The sequence below is a fragment of the Lichenostomus cassidix genome, chromosome 1, assembly GCF_008360975.1.
Source record: "Lichenostomus cassidix isolate B80296 chromosome 1, HeHo_3.0, whole genome shotgun sequence".
Lineage (NCBI taxonomy): Eukaryota > Metazoa > Chordata > Aves > Passeriformes > Meliphagidae > Lichenostomus > Lichenostomus cassidix.
In genome coordinates, this window is record NC_139479.1 from 82,414,462 (window position 1) to 82,440,825 (window position 26,364).

The 26,364-nt window shown below is 43.5% G+C and overlaps 1 protein-coding gene across 4 annotated transcripts; it reads right to left on the minus strand.

Annotated features, from left to right (window-relative positions):
• Positions 1–258: 258 nt before the first annotated feature.
• Positions 259–9,893, minus strand: HIKESHI (heat shock protein nuclear import factor hikeshi). Of its 4 annotated transcripts, XM_085066116.1 has the most exons (6): positions 9,753–9,872; positions 9,281–9,391; positions 8,788–8,968; positions 4,976–5,127; positions 2,372–2,490; positions 259–618 (listed from the first exon to the last, which is right to left on the minus strand). In XM_085066116.1, exons 1-6 carry the CDS (start codon positions 9,780–9,782, stop codon positions 564–566), a joined length of 648 nt encoding a protein of 215 aa, XP_084922242.1. In that variant the 5' UTR covers positions 9,783–9,872; the 3' UTR covers positions 259–563. The 4 variants fall into 4 exon arrangements, with proteins under 4 accessions (XP_084922242.1, XP_084922223.1, XP_084922216.1 ...); XM_085066097.1 differs by lacking the exon at positions 9,281–9,391 and having other exon boundaries at positions 8,788–9,025; positions 9,871–9,893; XM_085066090.1 differs by lacking the exon at positions 9,281–9,391 and having other exon boundaries at positions 8,788–9,025; positions 9,753–9,873.
• Between the last annotated feature and the right edge of the window lie 16,471 nt (positions 9,894–26,364).

Sequence of the window (26,364 nt, forward strand, 5' to 3'; positions counted from 1 at the left end):
AGACAGGTACTCCAAGATCAAGCTCAGTAGTGTCTTACTGCCAAAGAGGGAAATACTGCTGTACTATTTATATGAGCTGGGGACAGGAATACTGGTTGTCCACAAAGTGGAAGAACTTACAGTGCAAGTACCAGCAGGAAAGCCATCGGCATATTCTCAGTTGCCTGATCACCCTTCTAATGATCCTTCAAAAGAAGGAAAAACTGCCTTTGTTTTGTGTACAACACCCCAAAACAGCACACAAGTATGACACAGTGGTACCATTTTTCATCTTGTAATTTTTTCCACTTTAAATGCAGTTTCAAAAAAATATTTTTACATGGAACACTGATTTCTTGTTGCAGCCAAGCACTTCAATTAAGTAAGCCAACATGCAGAAAAGTAGTTTTCATTGATTTTAATTTTAAATACTGTTCAAGAGTAATATAAAAGTTACTAGTTTGTCTGTTTAGAGTAATCGTTGTTTGGGTTTTCTCCCCCCTCCCCCCAAAAATCTTCAGTGGTTACTTGATGCTTCTTTCAGGTAACACTTCAGAAAGAACTTCAAATGACAGAATTTAAGCTTATGTTTTCCAAAAGAGAGGGTTCTGTGTCAGACGTCTCTGGAAGTTCTCATACCTAAAAAAAGAACAGGAAAAAAAACAGTTGCTGCATATAAAATTGTATTTTTAAAGAAAAGGATATAAATAATTTAGTCTATACAGAGAACATGATAAATTACATCTACTCCACACCAGGGAATCAGTAAATCCAAAATCCTCCTTCCTGCATATCAAGAATATTTGCAGTTAAACTTGCATATTTCAACAAGCTGCATTTTGTTAAAGCAGTATCCCAGAGGAGACTCCTTAGTAAGACTATAAATGAATTTAGATTGGATATGAGGAAAAACTTCTTCACTGAAAGGAAGTAGAGGCACTGTCCTTGGCCATGTTTAAAAGATGTGTGGATATGTCTTACTGGCCCTGGGTTACTGGTGGCTTTGGCAGCAGTAGATGAATAGTTGTACTCCATCTTAAAGGTTTGTTCCAACCTAAACAATTCTCTGAATTGTATGTGGCTGTTTTATGCACAACATTTTTTGGGCTAGGAAATCAAAGTCCGGGCAGATAGAAGTGTGAATATGAGGCTGGATGGAAATGTTTTAGTAAAATCAGATGAGGAAATATAATTCTCTAACACATAGTGCAAACATGTATGCACATATGCTATCCTAATTTCACTTTCCATACTCACAAAACCAAGCAAACCATAAACAAACTGAACATCAGAATTCACTGTTGACATGCAGTGATGAAATAGGCAAAATATACAATTCCTGTGACTTTCAAATAGAAAAAGAAAAAATAAAGAAGCCTATAGGCTTCAAGCCACAAAAGTTTAAAACATCCTTTAAATCCCCACAAACCCAAAATGTAAGGAATCAAGAGGTACTGCCAATGAAACACAGGAAACAACAAAATGTTTCTCCTGCACCTCATAGCTCATAGCCCAGCTCAAATAAGAAAAGACTCTAAAGGGTTTTAAACCAATTCAACCTCATCCAGGCAGTGACTAGTCACATCAGAGACCTTATCCTCGTATATTCATGGAGTATATAGTTACCTTCTAAACACAAGGGATCTGCATCAAATTATACTACCAAACAAAACATATTGCTTACATCAACTGCTTGCATGTTCATGAGATCTGTACTATTAATGAAACTGTATTCAGATAGCCTAAAATACTGATTTAAAAAGTGATTAGGTTATTACTGCAAAGGCTAAATAAATAAGGCCAAACTGATAGGAAAGAAATTTTCAGATAACCTAAAGAATTGCTTCCTGTTCACAATTTCTCTTCAGATTACACAGGCTATCCCCAGCCAGTTATTAAATCAATCCTTGGAAAACAACTCTCAGAGGGCCTTTTGTATTTACTCTCAAGGATCTTGGTGAAAGAACCAGGTCAATTAGGAAGAAACATGATTTCTTCACCTCTCACATATTCTTAAGTAAGGCAACTATGCTGGAACTATATCTAGGCAGAGACCAAGTATAACAAATAAGTGCAAATTGACAAGAATCAGTGTTTCCTTTCTTCTCACAACTCCAGAGCATTTCCATTATGAGCAGCACGGTGCAAATGCCCATATGTCACAGGCAACATTTCTAGTACCAAAATAACTTCATTGGTTGTATAGCACATTTCTAACAAAAAAAAAAAACCAAACATTGGTCAGGACCTCTCTATACTAGAAATAAACAACAATTTTAAACACTTTTGCATCATCTCACTGAGTAGCATGACAGTAGTTCAATGCTTAGAAAATCAGATGGTCTAATACCTAGAAAAAAGAACATTTGTTATTAGAGATCATTTCCATTACCATTTCAGAACTACATTTGCAGGAATGAAAGCTTCAGAAGGATTTGGGGTCATCTGTGCCTGAGTAACAGCAAACGAGGAAGCAAAGTTATAGAAGTTATCCAACATCTTCTGAGTGAACTGAAAAAAAGAAAAGATATTTTAAGGAAGTTCTTTTTTCAATTTGAATTTTTGTGCAGAAGTTCAACAGATGTACAGCTCCTACATGAAGTAATTTGAACACTGTCATCCAAAACAGAGTGGGAAGGTGGATACAGTAGGTCCAGAGACAATGATCAAAACATCCTAAGTTTCAGTCTTGCCGTCAGATCCACCCAACATCCAGAAATCATTTTAAGAATCTTCACTTGCCCTCTCCCTGCTCAATTGCATCCAACTGGACAAACAGCTTTGGGAAGAACATTTTCTGTTTGTGAAAAAGAAGTGATGCAGTGACAAAAGCTGTTCCTCTCCTCCAAATTAAATAATCAGAAGAACTTCAGGCCAAAGCTGCCATTCCAGCTCCCAGCAAAACACTTGTTAAACCATTGGAAAAGTCTGCCATCTGTCTTGTAACAACTCATCAGACTCCAGTGACAGGGCAACTTCCTTTAGTTTTCCCCACAGAAGGGCTGCTATCCTGGCATCCTTTACTACAAGATATTTTTGGGAAAACGTCTGAAAGATGCACAGGGCATTCCTAAGCTGGAGGACTAAGAAAGCAAGAGTGAAAGGCCAAGAAATAGCAAGCCCTATGTGCTGTAGGACATTCTCAACCAGACTACAAATACACAAATCTATGGTACCTCCTTATTTCCCCCATTCGTTTTTTTTTATAAAAAAACTTATGCCTTGTTTTGATGGGATAACAAGTAATTTTCATATACAAAAATCTCATAGGCAGTGAAATGATGCAGGAAAACAGAGCCTGAGTTAATATATGCACAGTCTTTTGATCAGCTCTGACAAAAGGAGAGAAGAAATGATATCCCACAGCCCAGAAGCCTGCCCTCAGTCTCACCCCACTCACATGCAGAACTCTACGGTTTTGCCCTACTTCTTTTTTATATATAACTTTATATACATAAAAAAGACATATTCAATCATAAATCTTCATAAAACTTACTAAAAATGGAATGGGAGAGCAAATCCTTAACTTACGGTAGCAACAGATGATTGTGCCATTAAAAATACTTTTATTGCTATAATGGAGCAGTTCCAAAGAGATTATGTCAAATATTAAATGAAATCCATTAATTATTCACAAATATGCTCCCAGTCATATATGCCCTTCCTCTGCAATCCACTCCCTCAAAAGTTTCTTTCAACTTTGATCTCAAACATCTTCCCTACAGGAGTAACTACTACTCCAACCTTTGGGTCAACTGCCCTCCTTGAAGGCAATTACAATTTCAGTTAAGATGCTACTTGCTTTTTAATAGAAAAATTCACTTAACTGAAAATGACATTTGCAAAAATGTTATGCATTCATGAAGTGTTTGTTTTTTTCTTTAAATAGTGCTGCCAGAAAAATCCATGAGCTACCTTGTAAATGACCTGATGCGGCACATTATTCCTCATAATTTAACTACTGCTGTAATAAAAATTGGTAGAATCAGAAATATTATTTAGGTGTTATTTGTCCCTAACAACTCCAGAAAAGCTTAATTAACTGCACTATACAAAAATAGTTGTTGGTAAACTCCTAGTCATGGTAACTTTCTCCAGGAGACATGACTTATTTGGAGCTACAATGTGTATAAACTACGAAGTAACATCAGCTACAGGATCAGGATTACTGTTCACTTTTGAGTCTTCCTCCCTCCAGCAAGTACCTGGAAGGAAAGAGAGAAAGTAAAAAAGGCCTGAAGAAAAGCCTCACCAACGGCTGAAATGTTAAAAGAAAATGCCAGAGCCATCAGTGTTAGGGAAATCAAGACCCACATGCAGGTCTAGCTTGCTTTGGACTACTGTCAGGCTGTTAACTGCCAGAGCTGGTTGAGGATTTCCAGAGGTTCAAACTAACAGGCTGGATTAAAAAATGGCACATATTGTAGCTCAAGGCCTGATCCACAGGCCCTAGGGGGAAAAAAAAATCTTTTTGTAGGAGATAGTATAATTCTGTAGTTCTGCAGAGCTGTATCAGACAGGTTTCCCAAGGGAAACTGGTAAACTGGATAAACTGGGTGTCTGCATCCATGCCAACATTTGCTTCAATTTGTGACTAATTTTTGACCATCCCTGCAAGTCTGTGCACTGAAGTTTCAGCACATACAAATTACCAAAGATCCACTGTCTCTTACATATATTTAGTCACAGCTGCTCCTATAAGGAAGTATCATAAATAATTTTACTGTATAATGACACTGACACAGTGAATCTCTTAGCCTGATGCTACTGAGCATGCAAATTCCAGTCTTTTACAGGAGACAGTTTTTCAGTGTAAGAGAAAGCAATTTCACAGTATCAAAGCATCCAACCAAACGATTTGACAACTAGGTTGATTACAATCCTACTGCCCCCCATAGCAGCTTCCCCTACCCACTCCCCAGTTAGTCCTTCAGAGGCTCAATTCTTGAGACTCTCATAGGACAGATAATTCCTGAAAACAGAATGTCCATGCTACCTCTGTGAATGAATCTACTGATGACACAGCAGCACTTGCAACAGGAGTCTGCTGGGCCAGGTTCTCCAGCAGTTCCACTGAGATTCCAATCTGAGCCACTGTTGGTGTCTGTGGGAGGTTCATGGCACCAAAGGGATGTTGACTTCCCTTCCCTGAAAGCACCACCAACAGCACACGTTAGGTTTGGCACACATGTAAAGGCTGTGTAACTTGAACCACCGTGTTTCTCCTGTAGAAGGTATTCCCCAGCTCCCACCAGAGGGATCTCTCTGTCTCAGAAATACACAATCCAAGAATTACACAGTCTCAGAAATACACAGTCCAAGCACAGGCATAAGTACACACAAGCACAACAGATGGAACAGTGTGACTGGTACATTTAAAAGCACAACACATCATAAGGAAATTTCTAAAAACCAGAAAAACATAACTTTAAAGCTCCTTATGAAGTAAATGATTATAGAGGAAACACAATCAATGAGTGACAGACAGCAGAACCTTCCTCTACAGGAGCCAAGCTTTTAATTCACATTTTGGCAATTGCAGATAAAAAGGAAACATGCAGCACTGCTGCAGGTTTTTGATTCACTCATTAAAACCAGGTTCTAGTGAACCTGTTTGTACTCTGAAAAAGTAGAGAACACTAGTTTAAGATTCCTCTGACTCAGGGAGGGCTGGGCAGCCCCAGGTCTCATCTGAACTGCTAAAACCCACCAAAAGCAGCAAATGTCAAACAAACAGCCATGAAACAGAAAGGCCTCTGACTCTGCAAGTGCTACAAAGAAAACAAGGAACTGGGCAGGAAACTATCCTCAAATTGCATGCCACTCACACAGGCTTCACCCCAGCCCTCTGCCTGCACTTCTGACCTTTCTCAACCCATGCTTTAAGTCCCAGCTTCAGCCAAGGTCTCTGCAAGCAAGGACAGACACTCAGAGTCACTTAAATCAGCCAGCATCTCTGAAGGAAAATGCAGGAAAAGGTCTGTGGGACCACAATGCTATCAGTAAACAAACACCAATACTCCACCTGAGTTTGTGGGAACACAATAGACAAGTACCCTCTTAACATAGAGGTGATGTTTCAGTAGCACTCTGGCCTCTCATTAGCAGGAGAAAGCAAAGCAAAGCAAGTCAAGAGCTGTCCTGCAGACCAGTCAGGACTATCTTGAGCTGCAGGAAAGGCTAATGGAGATCTAAAGCACCATCTGACGTAGTTCCACAGTCAAAAACTCAGCCAGCAAAAACAGTCTGACAAGCTGAACTGAGACAGAGACTGAAGATCTCAGGAACCTGACCACTCTTCTGCAGAGCCACAAGGCATCAACACAAAAAAGCAAACAGCCCACACATATGGAAAGCACATTCACGAACTCAGCACCCTTTTCAGTTGAAGCAAAGTGCTAATCCTCACTCCAGAGCCTACAACTGAAACACAGAGCTACACTATGAGTAAAGCACTCCTATTAAAATGTTACTTCAACACAAGGTAAGAAGAGAATTCATCTCCTGAAATGCTATTTAGAACCTCTTCTGAGAAATGTGATTGCTGTATCTCAACATTTACTGCAGATAGATGCTTACTTGATACAAGCTATCAGAAACCAAGTATCAAGTTCACGATTAAAATCCCAATAGCAATAGAGCTGGTACTAGTTTTGCACCTTGTAACATCTTCACAATAAAAATGTAACATCCTCAAGCAACAAGCTCCATTACAATGTATCATTACTTTAGACAGTCATGATCAAAACAATAAATCACATCTATTCTGTTCATTTTGCATGAAATCCCTTGGAAAGCTGTCTGCCTAAAAGGGTGAAATAAAAGCATCCATTACCATGCTTAAACCAGGAGAAATACACTCCATGTTTTCCATGCTTGGCTCCTGCAATTAGCATGCCAAACCTTCCAAATGCAGAGAATGCATGTTAATCAGTACTGCAATACAAGCTCAGGTTTCTGCATTCAGACCCTACACTCTCCAACACATTACATCACAGCAGCGCAACTGCGATCAGAAAAGTATTTTTCCACCAGTTTCTTTCCCTTCACTGAACCCTTAATTCAATGACTGAACCTTCTTTACCTTTGAGCCCAACCAAAACAAAACCCCTACCCACGTGTAGGCCTTGAATGCAAGCATCCTATTAGAGCATAAACAGCATCACAGCAGCAAAGTCTGTAATGGAAAAGGCTATCCTGTAACTTATTTATCTCACTTGTCAACATACTTCCAATAAGGGTGCAAAATCCAAGTCCAAAGTCTGTTTTCTATTTCTACCCCACCTTCAGGCAGAATTGAAAACGAAAAAACTTTACAATTTCAAGGCAGGGAGCATTTCTAAGCTCCTTCTTTACGAGCAAACAAATGAAATTCTGCTACAACCAATGCTTCACAGGGGAGCTGACACACCCTTGGTCCTCTCAACAAGGTATTAAACCCAAAACGCAGAGTTCAAGTATCAGAGATGTCTCTCAATGATTCCAGCTCTCTGCTATGTAGTCTTCTCCATCTTAAAACTGTTTATGGCCATGGAAATGTAGATTTGTAGGTTAGACTGACTCCACAGTCAAGAGATAAGCTGCAGACCATGGGAGTGGCAGAGCTCTCTGCTGCTCAAATCAAGCACAGCAGTGCCTCAAGGCACTGCAAATGTGTTCAACTATGTCACTGAGTTCTTCCTCGAGAGCAGCCCTTACTGGGAAATTATGGCTAATCATGCAAAAAGCATGATAATGCATTTTCCTCCAAAGCTGTCTGAAGCACACATCAGTGAGGCTTTCAAGCATGAGAAACATATGCCAAAAGCACTGGTGACATGCTTTACTGTTGCACTAACCACACAGCTTTGGGATGCACAAAACCACGTCCCCTCAAGCCCTTCCTGCGTTGCTCTCTTCTGTAGAAAGCCCAAATTTTGGAGGAATGTGTATGATCAGAATTAATTTTGCTCTGCAGCTTGAGAGCCCTTATCTCCTACCACACTGCCAGATCCAGGACAGATTCAAAAGAAAGCATGCCAGGTTATGAATACATTTTATCACAGCAACCTCAACGCTTAATTAAACAGAGATTCAAGTAAAAGGTGTAGACTACACCCAAACCTACAAAAGATGTGTACTACTTTATCACTGTGACACTTTAAGCTGCTTGACTGACATTATCTGTCCCTTTCATATGACAAAGGTGTGCCATTGGAACATGTCATCATTTTTATAATGCACATAGCAAATTCCTCATATATTTTAGGAAAACACACACACACTCGTACCCCAAAAGTACTCGTACCAAAAGCACTAAAACATTTGGAAAGCTGCTTTCCAATGAGAACACCCTCTATTGGGCAATTCTATAGTGCAGCTGCCCTTGGCTGCGTAGTGCCAGCGGTCAGAAATCACTGCCCTGCTCTACTACCTGCAAAACCTGTCTGTGCTAAGCAGAGGCTGTTGAAAGAAAATGCTGCTGGCATGCTGTCTAGACAAATGACTAAAAACATGGTAGGGAAGTTACAGATCATTTTTCCTCGGGTTTTCTATGCAGAAGCACAAAAACACGTCAAGTCTGCTTAAAGGAATTTGCAGATCAACACCACAAGACAAGTAAGAAATTTCACAAAGAAAATTAACACACAGACAGACTTTCATGAAGCTGGCAGGCTGCTTCTAGCACATCTGCTCAGAACTACCTGAAAACACAGAGCGGGCTGCCTTTTCAAGTAGCTTTTTGTTCAAAACAACCTTCACACATTTAACCCTTATGCATTCAGGAACACATCTGTTTCACGGATTGCTATGTTCTACCAGTCTTACCAGATTTTAGACCAGAGATTTTGAAGATGGCACTTGGCTTCTCGTTAGTGACAAACCCCAGCAGTTGCCACACTGCCATCCCACTCTGGTCTGGGTAACAAAAATAGACAGATCCTCCCATTCCTTCTGGAAATGGTATAGTTCCCAGCATGAAGACCACTACATGGTTGATGTTTTCATAGTCCGGTATATCAAATACAAATTTGTCTTCAGCCACTTGCTGGGGTGCAGCTTGTACCTAAAGAGAACAAAACCTTTATTAGTATTAATATGCTTTTCATCTTCACCTGTAACTGCGAATTTCCTTTTACAGAAATACACCTAAAGTGGTACATAACAAAAAGTGAGGAACGTACTAGCCTAAAGAGCAAATAGCCAGATAAAAGTCAAACACAGCAGAAGAACAACTGCAAAAAATATTACCAGAAAGACACAACAGTCTTGTTCTACCTGCACTGAACACATATCCCACCCGGGACTACAGGATCAGAATACCTTCGCTCCCCATGTGCGTAGGAGGAAAATAGGGTGCAGAAGAGGTTGCCAAGTCACTAAGCAGTGGCTGTTGACCACCTGGCTGGCACAACCCCAGGATCATGGAAACCTGTTCACATAGGAAATACAATAGACCTTGAGAAAGGCAACAGAAGGATGGCTGAATGCCAGAGCAAAAGATACCCTCCTCTTTACCCGAGAGGCCACATCCTTGCGGCCAAGGCACAATCTAGCCTTAAGAAGCTTCTGTTAAGCTCCCAGCTTGTCTCTGAGGAGACACCATAGGCGGGGGATGGCAAGCGCCTCCCGGCAAGGACGCTCTACAAGGCAGCTGCTGCCCGTGGGGACGCGGCCCGAGCAGGCGGGCAGGCGGGGCCCTGCCTGGGCCCGGGGGGGCGAAGGGGCCTGCGGCAGCTCCACCCCGGCCCCGAGCGGGTTGAGGGCCCCGCCCGGGCCCGGGCAGCGCTCACCAGCCTGCCCGCCACCAGGCAGCCGAACATGGCGGCGGCCGGCGAACCCCCTCAGACGCCTCGCTACTCCCGAGCCTCCATGAGCGCCGTCCCCGGAAAGTCAACACGCCCCGCTCACCCCGGCGCCGCCGAGTCACTTCCGCGGCGCCGCCAACACGGACTACAACTCCCGCGGGGCAACGCGCGGCCGCGCGCCGGGCGGAGCGGGGCATGACGGGAGCTGTAGTTCTTTCCGTGACGGCACTGAGGTGCCTGAGGGGCGGGAGGAGGCGGCACCGCCCGGCGCGGCCCCGGCGGCTGTGCGCAGGAGTGCTCGCAGCAAAGGTACCAAAGAGACCTTCGCCTCTCTGTTCTGGCTAGGCTTAATGGCCACAGATCCATGGTAATGCCGTCTGGACTGGCGTGAAATCAACCAGACAGCGGAGAAAGAAAGTGAACAGGGAGATTTAAGAGAAGCAGTTCATCTGATAAATCTCCATAAATGATGATAAAGGTTCCCCTCAGCTCAAGACACAAAGATTGTTTTTCGCTCTCTGTTTGCAGGGCGGTTCTCTTGCAAGTCAGTGCAATCTAAGCTGCACTGTTCTTTGCTCGAGGGATGCTCCTGTGCTTCAGTGCCTGTGGTCTCCTGGGTGTCAGAGCTCAGGTGTCTGGCCCAGATGGAAACACATCATTCCTCGCTTTGACTGAAAACAGTGCTCTGCACTTTCTAGAGAAGCCATTCTGCTAAATCTTGTTCTGACTTTTGGTGTTCACACAGGTATTTTAATTCATGCTGCAATCTTAATAACACACGTGTTAGTGTTTCTGTCACAAACCTGTATGAAACTTCCCCCCTTTCACTGTGCCATGTGCTGCTATGGACTCTGAAACGTGACCAGACCCATCTCTGTAGGACATGGCAGGCTCTTTCCTGCAGCCAGGCTCACCTTTGGTGGACAGCTTCTCCTGTCCTCAGCCATCCCATCCCATCCCATCCCATCCCATCCCATCCCATCCCATCCCATCCCATCCCATCCCATCCCATCCCATCCCATCCATCTGTGGCTCATGGCAGAGATCCATCACGGGGGAAGTTCCCAGGGTTGCCTTTATTGCCCACTTTGTGGTAGTAAAGTTTCAGCAAAAGATTGCGCTGCCTTTCCAAATGCTAAAAACCTAAAAAATACAAAATGAAGACCCCAGTGCCTGCCACCAGATGGAGTAACCAGCCCGTCCCTTGCAATGTGAATATGTGAAGGAATTATGAGAGCAAGATGTATTAAAAATCCTGATGCTAGCCCACGGTTATTTGTACAGGCAGGATGTAATATGTATTTCTGTCTGATTCATCTATTGGATTTAGTAAGAAGCCCAGGTGTAAGAAGTTTTGAGGCAATAGTGCAGAACTGCTGAGTCCCAGGCCTGCTTTTAAATGTGAAGTTTTGCAAGTGAGTTCTCTGCTTGGCAGGTGCTTTTCCAGCTGGCCCTGCTGAACTGGAAAGAAAGAAAGTGTTTTAAAGCTTGAGATATTGCAAATTAATGGAGGGTGGCCAAGCTCTACAGTGCAGCCACTGAGACACAACGAGAAATCTACTAATTAGGCAAGAGTTCATCTCTCATTGCCAACTTGCTGCAAACCTCTGAGATTACACCATGTCTAAAAGGCTCAGGGCAGCTCCATCTTGCAGGCCTGATGTCAGCAGGACTCTCATGCACTCTTGCTTAGGCATGATTTGTTGTTGTTTTTTTTTTTAATTTAAACCTAATTATTTACTATTTATCTAAAACTTGTTGGACTTTCTGTGCAATGACAGCAGCAGAGCCATTGCTGCTCCCCCTGCAAAAAGCTAGTATCAGCCTGTTTATGAAGTTGCTCTAGAACTTACTTGGGACACAGATCTCCACTCCAACCCCTATTAAGATCTACATCTTAATGGCATTTAGGTAAAAGAAAGTCATACAGAGTAGGCACATTCCCTGTGTGCAGTAAGGGGAAGGTATTTCCTATTCCATAGGAAGAGATAGTGGCACAACACTGTCCCGGGTTAATGATAAGACTCTCTCTCCTCCGAGAGCGAAGGGCCCCGACACCCCCTCCCCCACCCACAACTGAACCTCTCAGATGAAAGTGAAGAAAAAACTATTTATTTAACAAAACCACGCAGAGTGCCCTACAAGGCACAGGGGAAGGGGAAAAACAAGGTGAAAGGCAGTTATTCAACCTGGTTAAATAGTCCTTTTCTCAGACGCAGTCCCTCTCCTCCTCGCCCCCCACCCGGGGCCGGGTGGAGCTCCCTGGAGAGCTCTGCTGTCCTCTGGCCCTCCTGGGTCTCCGGGTGGCGAAGCAGATCGAAGAGAAGGGGTCCAAACGGGGAAAAAAAGAAGAATGGAAAAAACGGGAACAGAGCTCACTCCGACCCCCGTCCAGCACGCAGTCTCTGCCGAGCGACGAATCCTCCCCCGGAGCGAGGCTTGGGGAAAATGTTTTCAAAAAAACCCGCGTTTCTCTCTGCGGCTGGGTGCAGTTAAAGAGACAGGACCACACATTTTTTTTTTCTTTCTTGGGCATATAAGCCAACGATAGGGGATAAAGGATTATCATATCATCAATCCAAGACATTCCACCCCTTATTCCATAGCGTTGGCTTAAGGCCCACCCTAACATCTTCCAACTTCAAACACACACATATATATATACACATATATACATATATACATATATACATATATACATATATACATATATACATATATACATATATACACATAACTATGTACAAATAATGTCACGAACGGTGAACGGTGGTATGTTGCCATCCCAACCTTACATGTGGCCTTCACCCAAAATTAAATTTCCCTGAGGGACACATTGTGTTTTTCCATCTTCCTGCATTATCCACCAAGTACACCCCGGTCCCTGAGCAAAGACAACCCCACGGATGGGTTTGTCTTTATGTGAGGCAGAATCAATCCAGACAGTTTTCCCTAACAAGCCTCTGGCATGTACTGCTGGGACCTTATCTCCATCCACTGTGTGTAGAAGCTCAGATTGGGCAGGACCTGCTCGGTTGATGGAGCCTCGGGTATTGACTAACCAGGTGGCCTCTGCTAAATGTCGCTCCCAATTCTTATAAGTTCCCCCACCCAATGCCTTTAGGGTGGTTTTTAACAATCCATTATACCGTTCCACTTTGCCAGCGGCTGGTGCATGATAGGGAATGTGGTACACCCACTCAATGCCATGGTCTCTAGCCCAGTTGTTTATGAGGCTATTTTTAAAATGAGTTCCGTTATCTGACTCAATTCTCTCAGGGGTACCATGCCTCCACAGGACTTGGTTCTCAAGGCCCAGGATGGTGTTACGAGCAGTGGCATGAGGCACAGGGTAGGTTTCCAGCCACCCAGTGGTGGCTTCTACCATTGTGAGCACATAACGCTTGCCATGGCGGGTTTGAGGCAGTGTGATGTAATCAATCTGCCAGGCCTCTCCATACTTATATTTTGACCACCTTCCACCATACCACAGGGGTTTCACCCGCTTGGCTTGCTTGATGGCAGCACATGTTTCACAGTCATGGATAACTTGAGAGATGCAGTCCATGGTTAGATCCACCCCTCGGTCTCGTGCCCACTTATAGGTGGCATCTCTGCCCTGATGGCCTGAGGCATCATGGGCCCATCGAGCTAGGAATAAATCTCCTTTATGCTGCCAATCCAGGTCTACCTGGGACACCTTTATCTTTGCAGCCTGATCTACCTGTTCGTTGTTTCGGTGTTCCTCATTAGCTCGACTCTTGGGGACATGGGCGTCTACATGGCGGACCTTCACAGGTAGTCTCTCTGCCCGACTAGCGATGTCTTTCCACTCTTCAGCTGCCCAACTTGGTTTTCCCCTACGCTGCCAACCAGCCTTCTTCCACTTTTCCAGCCAACCCCACAGAGCATTGGCTACCATCCATGAATCAGTATAAAGGTAGAGCTTTGGCCATTTCTCTCTTTCAGCAATGTCCAGGGCTAACTGAACGGCTTTGAGCTCAGCGAATTGGCTCGATCCCCCCTCTTCTTCCCTAGCTTCTGCAACCCGTCGTGTGGGGCTCCACACAGCTGCTTTCCATTTTCTTTTTGTCCCTACAAGACGACAGGAACCATCAGTGAAAAGAGCGTAGCGTGTTTCATCTGCTGGCAGTTGGTTGTATGGTGGGGCTTCCTCTGCACGGGTCACCTGTTCCAGCTCCTCTTCCTCAGTCAGACTAAAATTTTCACCTTCAGGCCAATTTGTAATTATTTCCAAAATCCCAGGGCGATTCAGATGTCCCATACGGGCACGCTGTGTGATAAGGGCAATCCATTTGCTCCATGTGCCATTGGTGGCATGATGAGTAGAGGGAACCTCTGCTTTAAACATCCACCCCAGCACCGGTAGTCGAGGTGCCAGGAGGAGATGTGCTTCTGTGCCAATTACCTCTGAGGCAGCTTGGACTCCTTCATATGCTGCTAGGATTTCTTTCTCTGTTGGGGTGTAGTTGGCTTCAGACCCTCTGTAACTTCGGCCCCAAAATCCCAGTGGTCGACCTCGGGTCTCACCAGGCACCTTCTGCCAAAGGCTCCAGGACAGGCCATGGCTCCCAGCTGCAGAGTAAAGCACATTCTTTACTTCTGGCCCTGTCCTGACTGGGCCAAGGGCTACTGCATGAGCAATCTCCCGCTTGATCTGGGTGAAGGCTTGCTGCTGTTCAGGGCCCCAATGGAAATCGTTCTTCTTGCGGGTTATGAGGTAGAGAGGACTCACGATCTGGCTGTACTCAGGGATGTGCATTCTCCAAAAGCCTATGGCACCTAGGAAAGCTTGCGTCTCCTTCTTGTTGGTTGGGGGGGACATTGTGATGATTTTATTGATAACCTCAGTAGGAATCTGACGTCGTCCATCTTGCCACTTCACTCCTAGGAACTGGATCTCTTTGGCAGGCCCTTTGACTTTGCTCTTTTTTATAGCGAAACCGGCTTCCAGGAGAATCTGGATTACTTCCTTTCCTTTCTCAAATACTTCTTCTGCTGTGTCCCCCCACACAATGATGTCATCAATGTATTGCAAATGTTCTGGAGCCCCACCCTTTTCCAGTGCAGCCTGGATCAGTTCATGACAAATGGTGGGACTGTGTTTCCACCCCTGGGGCAATCGGTTCCAGGTGTACTGCACGCCCCTCCAGGTGAAAGCAAACTGAGGTCTGCACTCTGCTGCCAGAGGAATGGAGAAAAATGCATTTGCAATGTCAATAGTAGCATACCACTTTGCTGCCTTGGACTCTAGCTCATACTGGAGTTCCAGCATGTCTGGCACAGCAGCACTCAGAGGTGGAGTCACCTCATTCAAGGCACGATAGTCCACAGTCAATCTCCATTCTCCTTCAGATTTTCGCACAGGCCAGATGGGGCTGTTAAAGGATGAATGGGTCCTGCTGACCACCCCTTGGCTCTCCAGCTCACGGATTAGTTTGTGAATGGGAATCACGGCATCACGAGTTGTCCGGTACTGTCGGCGGTTCACAATCGAGGTTGCAATTGGTACTTGTTGCTCTTCCCCTTTCAGGAGTCCTACTGCAGATGGGTTCTCTGACAGTCCAGGCAAGGTGTTCAATTGTTTTATGCCCTCTGTCTCCACAGCAGCTATCCCAAATGCCCACTTGAGTCCCTTTGGGTCTTTGAAATATCCATTTTGGAGGAAGTCTATACCCAAAATACATGGAGCCTCTGGGCCAGTCACAATGGAATGTTCTTTCCACTCTCTTCCAGTCAGGCTCACCTCAGCTTTCACGAGGGTCAAGTCTTGTGATCCTCCTGTAACGCCGGAAATAGAAATAGGTTCTGTCCCCACATGTCTCGATGGGATTATCGTGCATTGTGCACCAGTGTCAACTAAAGCCTCGTATTCTTGTGGCTCTGATGTGCCAGGCCACCGAATCCACACTGTCCAAAAAATTCGGTTTTCCCTGGCCTCTACCTGGCTAGAGGCAGGGCCCCCCTAACCATGGTGGGTATTTGTGTTAGAGGTTCCTTCAACGGAATCAGACATATTGAGTAGAGCTACTTCCCTTCTGGTGGAGTTCCTTCTCTGAGTCTTGCCCTCCTTCAATTCACGCACTCGTCGTGCCAGGACAGCAGTGGGTTGTCCATCCCACCTGTTCATGTTTTCTCCACTGTCCCACAGGAAATACCACAACTCATGTCGAGGGATATATCCAGTTCTCATAGCTGAGGAGCGTCTGCGTGGGGTAGCAGAACCTCTGGTCTGTACTGCTGAGATTTGGAGAAGGCTGTCTTTAATCTCTTTACTGAGTTTCTCATGATTCTTCTCTATCTTATTTTCTAGTTTCTGCAGATTTGTTTCCACAGCTGAGATTCTTGCATTCATTGGGCTATGCACAACATCTGCATACGCTCAGAGTTTCCTTGTCATATCACGCACAGTCTCATGCCCGTCATCTTGCTTCATAATGGCTAAAGCAGAAGCATACCCTGATGGCCCAAGCTTTAGGAGTTTCCGCCACATCACAGGTGTACATTCTATCCTATCTGGGTCTATAATCGGATCTGGGTTTGCTATGTCCTCTGGGAAGACAATTTCTACCACTGCCATTTCTCTCAAGCGTTGAATCCCTTGTTCTATGGTTCTCCACTGGGTTTGTTGCGAATAGAGATCGTCGGGATGTAGGTATCTTTCTCTCGCAGCTCTGATAGCTCGTCTCCAGAGGCTGCTGCAGTCAGGCCCATCTCGTATAGTTTGGTTGATATCTGGGTCACGTGACACAGTCCCTAAATGCCTTGCCTCAGTAGCATCTAGAAGTGTAACATCGCCTGCAGCATCCCAAAGACGGACTAACCAACTAATCACAGATTCATCATCTCGTTGGACATAATCTTTTCTTAGGCTGTGAAGGTCTCTCACATTCATGGATTCAACAATGACCTCTGACTCAGTTGCTGGCCTTGAGGGTCCCTCCCCACTGTCATCTGGGCGATCAGTCTTAAATTGGGCTTTCCTGCTCCTTGTAATAGGAGCAACTGCCATTGGCTTAGGCTCCCTTACTGCCTGTTCTATAATATCTGACAGTGTACGATAAGCATATGCCAGGGCCCAACATATTGCACTGCAGTTGTCTCTGCACTTCTCTTTCAGATACTTCCCCACCTCAGTTGGTCTCAGGATTTGTCCAGGGGGAAATTCCCAGTCTATTGGGTCAGAGAATTTCTTTAAAGTTTTACCTATGTCCTCCCATACTCCACACCATTCAAATTTCCTCACATCTGGATTAGGTGCCTGCTCCTGCTCAGCCCCTCTGGACTTCTCAGCCCTCATTCTGGTAACACTGAACATCATATACACGGAAACTCCTAGGTAAAGCACCTGTACTACCAAGTTAATGGTCTCTTTAACATCCAGGGGAAACTGAATATTCTCAAAAGCTGATATACCAGATTTAAAGGGAAAGAGATGGGTGAGGAGCCAGGAAGCTTCACCCTCTACTTCTCTAACAGGTTGGGTAATATTACTAACAAAACTCCAAAACAGGTTACTAAAACTAGAGGAGGAAACTAACAGAGCATGTACATCTTTAACTGTTTCCCATACCTTCTTACAGATCGTCAGTATCACACACATTACTATAACAAGCCGGAGTCGTGTCCCTGATTGGTGGAAATTATACATTAGGGACAGGATTGCCCCTACCTGTTGGTAGGGAAACAAACCTATGTGCCAAACAGACAGTATTACATCAAACAACCTCCCATCAAACAGCATAGTGACTACTGATGGTGGTAATTCAATACCAAGCGATTAAAACCAGAATGCAATTATTAGGGTTTTTTCTTCACTTTCTCTAACCCCACAAAAGGTGTAGAACAAGTAATCAAGGCCCCGTAAGTTGGGCGCCAAATATGTCCCGGGTTAATGATAAGACTCTCTCCTCCGAGAGCAAAGGGCCCCGACACCCCCTCCCCCACCCACAACAGAACCTCTCAGATGAAAGTGAAGAAAAAACTATTTATTTAACAAAACCACGCAGAGTGCCCTACAAGGCACAGGGGAAGGGGAAAAACAAGGTGAAAGGCAGTTATTCAACCTGATTAAAAAGTCCGTTTCTCAGACGCAGTCCCTCTCCTCCTCGCCCCCCACCCGGGGCCGGGTGGAGCTCCCTGGAGAGCTCTGCTGTCCTCTGGCCCTCCTGGGTCTCCGGGTGGCGAAGCAGATCGAAGAGAAGGGGTCCAAACGGGGAAAAAAAGAAGAATGGAAAAAACGGGAACAGAGCTCACTCCGACCCCCGTCCAGCACGCAGTCTCTGCCGGGCGACGAATCCTCCCCCGGAGCGAGGCTTGGGGAAAATGTTTTCAAAAAAACCCGCGTTCCTCTCTGCGGCTGGGTGCAGTTAAAGAGACAGGACCACACATTTTTTTTTTTTTTTTTTTCTTTCTTGGGCATATAAGCCAACGATAGGGGATAAAGGATTATCATAGAACAGATAGTGGCACAACACAGAAAACAGAGGAGACAGTTAATGTGTAGAGAACCTCTGAGAAGAAATTTCTGTTCCTGTGTGAGGCAAAGGCAGGAGAAAGAGGAAGAAACCTCAGGCAAGTTGAATCCAGAATGACACAAAACTTCACCCATACAGTGGTGGGTGTTGTGCCAGAATATGTACTGGGATCCCACCTGAACACACAGACCAGCAGCATCTACATGTGTCTGAACATGGGTGCAGCAAGGTGTGGATGCTGGATGAGCAAAACCTGTGAAGAGTAACTTTTTTCCTGAGTAAAGAGTAATTTTCTTGCTCTTCTTTTCCAATTAGTCACAGTAGCAGTAGCACCAATAGGTTGTAAAATATTCATGTGGTAGGGTGGGGTTTTTTGTAGTTCTCATTTCTACTTTCTCTGAACACCTTTCTCTGTTTGTTTGCCATGTATTTTCTGCTGTCTAGTTGCCAGACCTTTAAGGATTTCATGAACTCCTGTTATTTGCATATTTTCCAACCTGAGGAGTCAGTCATAGCCTATGTAGTCACATACTGTGCAGAAGTTGTTCCATAATTTTTGGATAATTTTTTGTAATTTCTCTCTCCATTTCCCCCAGATTCACTGCAGGGTAGCAGTCAGCCCTGTCAGCAGCCAGGAAGGCACTGGACAGGTCTGCCCACAGGTGCTCGTCTCTGCCATTTTGGGAAGCTGGTAAAGCTCTCAGTTTTGGCCATGTGAGATCAGATGATATTGAAGAATGAACTCTTCACCTGTCCCACTTAATTAACAGGCCTGGGATGTTTCAAGATTTGATTCTTCTGTGTAGCTGAGGAATCTCAGAGCTCATCTTCTTGAGAGCTTGGATGAGGCTGCTGTTGGGTACCAGGAATAGGGCTGAGGCCATTTGGGATACTGGAAATGTGTGATAGGAAGGACAGGGTTATGTAATGGTGAAGAAGGAGCTGCCTTATGGGACAGAGGAAGAGCAAGGCTAAATGGAGCATGCAGGAATGTGATGCCGAGTGGTTCAGGGTCAGCGACTCTAAGGTCATTTCAGAAAGAGATTTTAATTGTCTTTGTGCTGAGCAGTGGCCTGTATTTGTTGTGTAGCTGCTTTCCTCGGTGCTGTTGACCCATAAGTATTAAGCTTCTCCCTTTTGAAGCCAGTGAGCGTTTTGTTTATAGAAACAGTGATCAGGAAAAAACTACCTGATAAATCTACAGAGGTTGAGTGTTTACTTGGAGAATGGAAAAAAGAGCCAAAGTGCCCAACTTAACTGCAGACTGACTGTGCTCTTTTGAATATGTTCAAATAACTGCATAAAGCAATCAAAACCTGTAGACAGTGAACACAGGTGGAATTGGTGGCACTTTTTTATATGAAAAGATTTTAATTTGCATTATAATTTTCCACTATTATGACCTTTGCTTAGCTGCTTCTCAGCTTTTCCAACTTTAATCATTAGGACTAAAGTTGTTTTCAGTAAGTGCTTCCATTAGTTTATATTTTATAGACGTAAAAGTTTCAGACAGAATGTTTCTGTTGTTTCCAAGACATGAGTCAAGAAATGCATTGTTTTGCTCAGGGTAAAAAGTTAAAATTTGGATGACCAGTCCTTTCAGAAGCCCTAATTTCCCCATATTGTAAAAGGAGAGTCTTGCAATTTGCTGGCATGTAGTCTTGACTCAGAAAAGGTGCTGTGAAAATAAGCTCACCTCTATCTAGATATGAAATATTTGGAGAATTCCAGTTTGTATGTGCTCAGGAGGAATTTATGTAGCACCACAGATTCCATCCATACTGAACAAGTCTCACTGGGGCTGCAGAAGTTTGTGTGTGGCTGCCTCCAGGTTGAGCACAAAGGCAAGAAGAGAGTACTGAGCCCTTCTTGGCCAATTTAACAACCCGAGGAAAGTACCTAAGTTCAAAACAGCTTCCTGCTGTTCTTTCTAGACAGTGGCTCCCCTAAGGCAGAAACTGTCCTCTGGAAGAACATCTTGGTTGCCAGTAATTACAGAGGACACCTTGCCAGTACAACCTTTTGACTGAGGAGCCTCAGTTACATGGGAATTTAAGTGGGAGGAATCCAGTCATTTCTCCAGCTCACAGTGGTGGTGTTTAGGTATGATAGGAGGTACAGGGGAGGAAAGGAGGAGTAGTGAAGATGGGGGAAGGCATAAGGGCATTAGGTTGCAGCAGAGGGCAAGGAGGAAGAATATAGTCTATTTTTTATTAGTGCTGCTTTTCTGAGATTTGGGAAATGGTTTTAAAACCCTCTGAGCAACTGAAAGAGATGATCACTGATTTGGTCACAAAAAAGTGCCTGGCTTATTGACCTTGCACAATCTGTTCTTTGCTAGTGGTAGAGAGGAAATTGGTGTCTGTACTGCGAATTTTATTTCACTTACCAATAACCTTGAGGCTTTTGTCAGTGTCATCTGACAGCGCCTGTGGTTCTGTGAAAGCTTTAGCAATGACAGAACTGAATATTTGTAGAACATAGGAGATCATGTTAATTTCTATCTGTTCCTCAGATGACTTTTTGGGACTTGAGTTCTGTGGATGTCTTACTAGTCTTTGCTGCATTTAAGATCTCTGAATCTTTATGGAGAGAATTATTCAGTACATGCTGAGACTAAATTTACATGTTCTAAGTGAATGACACTTTATTGACAGCAGATGGTGGTAAAATGTCAGGGTTTGGCATGTTAAAAACCACAGCTCATGTCAGAAGTTCAGACTGGCTCTGGTTATATCTCTACTGAAAAACTGCTCTGTTCAGTTTAAACCCTAATCAGGATGAAACAGTTCATAAATATATTAATGATATGTAATTAACTGGCAGGCAGTGAACTATAGTTTCAGGACCAAAACTAGTAATGGAACAGATAAACCAAGTAATTCCAAACACTGTCAGTCTCCCCCAAGCCACACACACACAGATACATGTCCCCATACCTCCTGCTCCAAGGTTTGGCGTAGAAGCAAACCAACCTTTTTGTGTGTGCTATCCCAGTGCTTAACTTCCTATCTGCATTTAGAATTTAAAATCAACTCCACAGCAAAATTATTTTTGTATATCACTGTGTAAGGATTTTTTGGATGACATTTATATTTGGTTATGTAAAATTCTGTTAAGTCACACAACTTCATTAGAGACCTACCCTGTTTGAGTGTCTGTCCAAGCATGTCTTAAACACTTCAAATGGACAAGTCTGGCTTCCCTAAAGTTACCAGTTTAATTCTGTTTCATTTAAAGTTGGTCTACCTCCTTCCTGTATGCATGAAGAAAAAAAAAAACTAGCATACAACTTCTTGAGGAAAAAGTTTCAATTGATTTATAGCTTAAGCAAGACACTTATTATCTGGACTTTATTGCTGAATGTTAACAAAAGGTATTGTCAAACATAGCTTTCTAGGTCCAGCTGGGCTCCATAGGTTTATGTCTTCTGTTTAACTGTACATATGCGTGACTCCTCCTGTTGAAGTGTTTTGCTTCTTCAGGTTGCTTGCTAAGTGTTCCACTAACTGATTTAGGCATAAATAACCTGGATTAGTTTAAAGAGATCCAGTATTAGATCTGATAACTGGGCATATTGAGTGAAACATGTCAGTGGGTAAAAGGAACACAGGAAAATGTGACAGTCCAGCTTCAGGTGGTGGTGTCCTGTCACTTGTTGATCTACAGTGCATGTGGAGGCTCCTCACCCTCAGTTCTTGTTAGCACTGTCTTGTCAGCACTGTCTTGTCATCTACAGCTCATTAAATGCCATTCTCAGCTTTTGATGATGGCCAATCCATGCTGTTCCCCTTATAAAAGTATTCACAAGAGCCAGCAGATCTTAGATGCCTGAGATCCTCTGATACATCAAAGATGTGCAAGGCATGGCTTACTCCCAGTGAAGAAAACTGCTTCTCTAGGAACAGGGGCTTTCTACCTTGTGTGTTGTTGGTGTTGCTATTCTGTGGGCAAAATTGCCCTGTTTTTCTTAAAGTCTAAAAGAAATGAATAGGAAATTTTACATCACAATGACTTTGCTCACTGCTGGTGTTGGGAGAAGGTGAGAGGAATATGCAGCTTCTTGAATGTGAGGTGTGAACTGATCTTGAGGGTTGTTCACAGACTGCAGGTGGTTAACTTTGCCTGTCTTGGTCTGTTACAACTTGACATTGAGACATCATAGCTGACTATTTCTGAACGCATTCTGTCCCAGGTGAGAAGGTAACCTCCTTGCTACCTTTACACTTTACAGCATGCAGTCAGGTAGACCATGACAGCTACATGTCTCAGCTAACACGTACCAACTTGCTGGCTTGCTGTATGGAATGGACTAAGCTTTGTCATTGTGCTGTTGGTAGCTAATTGCATGGGTTGTTAACTCCTGCTCTTGGAAACTGTAGTAACTCTTCATCACACCTGACTATATTTTGCTTCCCTGTTCAGAATGGAGAACTTCTCTGCATGGTCATTTGGCTGTGCTTTGAGTCCTCACCTTTGCTGACATCCCTCCCACTGCTGTTTTTCTGGTCTTCACTCATGACTGCAGACAGCTGCTGTCTTGGTGGGGCTAACGTGGATGTCCAGAAGGTCCCATTGCCTTTCAAAACTGTCCAAGTGCTTTTTGTTCATTTTTATCTCACTAGATACAATAGGAGTGAGATCAGTGTCAGCTTAAGACAATGTGCACTCGGATTCAGGATCTGTGCTTGCTGTTTGTGTGGGCTGGAATACCTCCATGAAGGACAGGTGTAACTAAAAGCAGCACCTAAACTCATTATCATGCCAGTAAATCACCTTACACAGCACATATACTGCTATCTTTGCAAGCAGAAATGTGGCATGAGGGGTGTGCTTTATTCAACCTGAAAGAACATTTTTTAAGAAGAGAACTTGTTTTTTTGAGTTGGTGACTTAAGACTTACCAGTGAAAATACACAATATAACCTTGTAGCCCTTCCTTGTGAAACCAGTCTAGTGAAGTTCCATGAGAGTTGTAGGATTTTCATGTTTAAAGACTTGAGCCATAGTAACTAATCTCTAATCTATCTGCCAGTTAAAACTATGTATTAGGAATGTGGTTAGCCTTGGCTTCCAGGATTTGGAAAAACATACTGAGATACATGACCAACCCTGAGACACCCTGAAATTCTTCAGTTCCTGGTAAGTTCAAAGGCTGTTATGGTACCCAGCAACCCTTTGATGGAAGTCTGGGAAAACACTGAGAAAAAAATAAATGTTTTTTTCTTTGTGAAACCTTGTCTGCATTTCGGACAAACCAAACTGGACAGGCTAATGTTTCCTACACAATGCTGGAGAAAGGGCATAGTGCTGAAGGATGGGTAGGAAGTATTACACATTATAGGCATTGACTTCAGTGAAATGTAGTAATTTCCATGAGGGGAGGTTATTCTCCATGTTTTCCCAAGCTTCCTTCTGAAAACTAGTGCTTGTGTTTCTGGAGAGCTTTGTAAATTAAAAACCTGTGCTACCACAGTGCTCATTAAACAGTTTGGTAGGTATTTGTGTACTGGACACAGAAAGAAGCAGCCTGAGTTCAGAATTGCTTTCAGTTTTGCAGCCAAATTGTGCATCTCTCCCATGGAGATACTTTGATGACCTTCCAGTTCTTTTTTCTTGTATTCCAGCCAATCCTGCTGAACAGTCCATCAGAGCTCACTGTAACTTAGCTCTGTTTTAAACTGTGGGTCTGTATTTCAAATACAACCAAAGTTATTCAAGAATTTGCATGCATCAGTCCACTGAAGGAGATGGAAAGTCTCACCCAGCCGGCATTTATAACCTCCCTTGGGAAGAAGTGATGCTTTTTCTCTCTCATCTGACAAATCCTGTCCTGTCAAAGATGTTGTAATTGATCTTTGTCATTAAATTCAATAATGTCCAAATTTACAGATCTACCTTGTTTCAGACTAATGCAGATAAATGAGGTTCATGGTAAAATATTGACTTTTACTTGGCACCTATGCACCTCAGCACTTTATGCGTTTGATTAACATACAAGCAAGGCTGTAAAATCAAATAAATGAATGCAAGGAGTAATGTTTTATTCTCTTTAAATGATATATGAGACGTAGCTATTTATAGCAAGGGGTTGGGAGAGAAATGTAAAGCTAAGCCAGTTCTAGGAATGCTGATACAGAAGATTCAGTGAAAAATTGATATTTGTATGAGGAAACTTCTGTAGGGAAAGTCAGAACATTGTGTAGTGGTGTAAAAGCTCATTTGTTTGTGCCTTGATCATGGTCTCTACCCAGTGCAGCCAAACATTACATAAGAAGCATTTTTAAAAATAAAGCACATGTTTTTAATGCTCAGTTACTGGAATTCCTTGCTAGGGACCCTGATAGATAATTTATGTGGAAATCTTTAAAGCAAGATTTTATACTTCTCTGCAGGCAATGCTGCAGCTGAGCAGTGAATGCTGGACTTTCTAAAGAATCTTCTCAGGCAGATGATCACTATGCAGGAGTCCAGACTGGACAGTATGGTTTCTTGTATGGACGTGGCACACTCAAATTAGAGAAGGCTTATTACGCAGATGCTGTGATGAGTTCAAGCTACCAAGAATCACCAGATATTTTAATAATTTAAGGGAGAATGTCCTCAGAGAGATTATTCTCTGGAAAAAGTGTTTATCCACTGCAAGGGAAACTGCTCAAATCTCACTGAACCCACAGCCAGGGTAGTTTTCAAACTATCTCACTCAAGCACAGCAAAAATATTGACTCATTTCAGACTTATTCCCTCACTATGCAAAATACAGGTGCATAGTGATCCGTGCAAAATACAAATAGGCAGATCCTTAAAGGATGTAAATCGCAAAAGCTGTGTCAAGGGAAAATCTTTAGCAGGTGAGAAGGTTGCTGCATCTCTGGGAATACTGCATATGAACCATCTTTCTCCACAAATAATGTGGACAATACAGTAATGTGAAAAGTGTGACCAGTGTAAACACAGACCATTTGTCTGCTTTCCTTGCTGTCAGAATCGCTGTGGATTTACACAGGAACCACAGAACCTCGTTCAGCTTTGGTATGAATAGGGGAGGGTTATTAGCACAGATGCCTTGGAAAATGGCTGAATGGGGAGCACAGGCAGAGCAGTTTTCCCGCTAGAGCAATCCGGAACTAGATCACTAGGGGGCACTCTGATTTCACACGGAAAATTATTTCATTGCAGATACTTAGCTTGCTCCCAGGACAGAATCAATTCTCAGGAAGAGGAACTTTTGTTTTGGAGTAAGGAGTCCGCAAGGGAAGATACTGCAGAAGAGCAGTCATCCACCTGTGCATTTTGGCTGGCCTGTATTTACAGAGCATCAGAAAACTCTGAAACAAAATACTGTAGTGGCACTGCTTCTTTCCACCTCCTTAGTAATGTGGCTGCCCTGTGCTCCAGAAAAGCTTTTGTGGACCATTTTCTCATACTGCTAAACTCTGAAATGAGGAGTCCCTAGTTAAAATTCCTCTCAGACATCAGACTATAGGAAAAAGAAAAAAAAGGATTCAGAAGGACTAGGTCTCCTCCAGAACCCATTTTTTCAGATGAATATCTCTGTAATGTCTTGCCAAAAGATTTCTCTTTGCCGCAGTGTTTCTTCTGGGGATTTTACTGCCTGTTGGATTTCCCAGCTGTTACAAAAAGGAAGCAGCTTTGCTTCAGTGGAGAAGTTATGGTATCTTGAAGTGTCACAGGAGTCAGTATCATCTTCTCTTCAGAAGTTAGGAATGAGATAGCATTACCCAAATGGATCCTGGAAGGTGCAAATACATTACCAGGTCCATCAGAGACATCTGTGAATCATGGAGCAAATGCATGGGATCCATCCTGACAACCAAATGTAGACATCTGCTGGGTCATTGGATTCAGTGCTCTGGACTGCCTTTACAGCTAATGGAAGGAAATGTGTGCTTTCATCTGAGCTATTCCAGATATTTGCCACAGGATGAAATACCCCACAAAGATAAAGTGCCCTTTTCTTTTCACCTGTTACAAAGATAACCCAGGATGACTAGCTCAGGTATAGAGATCTAAACAGTAGAGATGTACAATTACGTGAATAAGGCTGACACCCTCTTGTCTTTTAATACATTTTATAT

Coding starts and splice junctions, on each gene's coding strand:
- HIKESHI (XM_085066116.1), bottom strand. CDS start 9,782: ATGTTCGGCTGCCTGGTGGCGGGCAGGCTG. Junction 9,392..9,752: donor GCCTGGTGGCGGGCAGGCTG/GTGAGCGCTGCC, acceptor CTATGTGAACAG/GTTTCCATGATCCTGGGGTT. Junction 2,491..4,975: donor CAGTAGATTCATTCACAGAG/GTAGCATGGACA, acceptor TCTTTTTTTCAG/TTCACTCAGAAGATGTTGGA.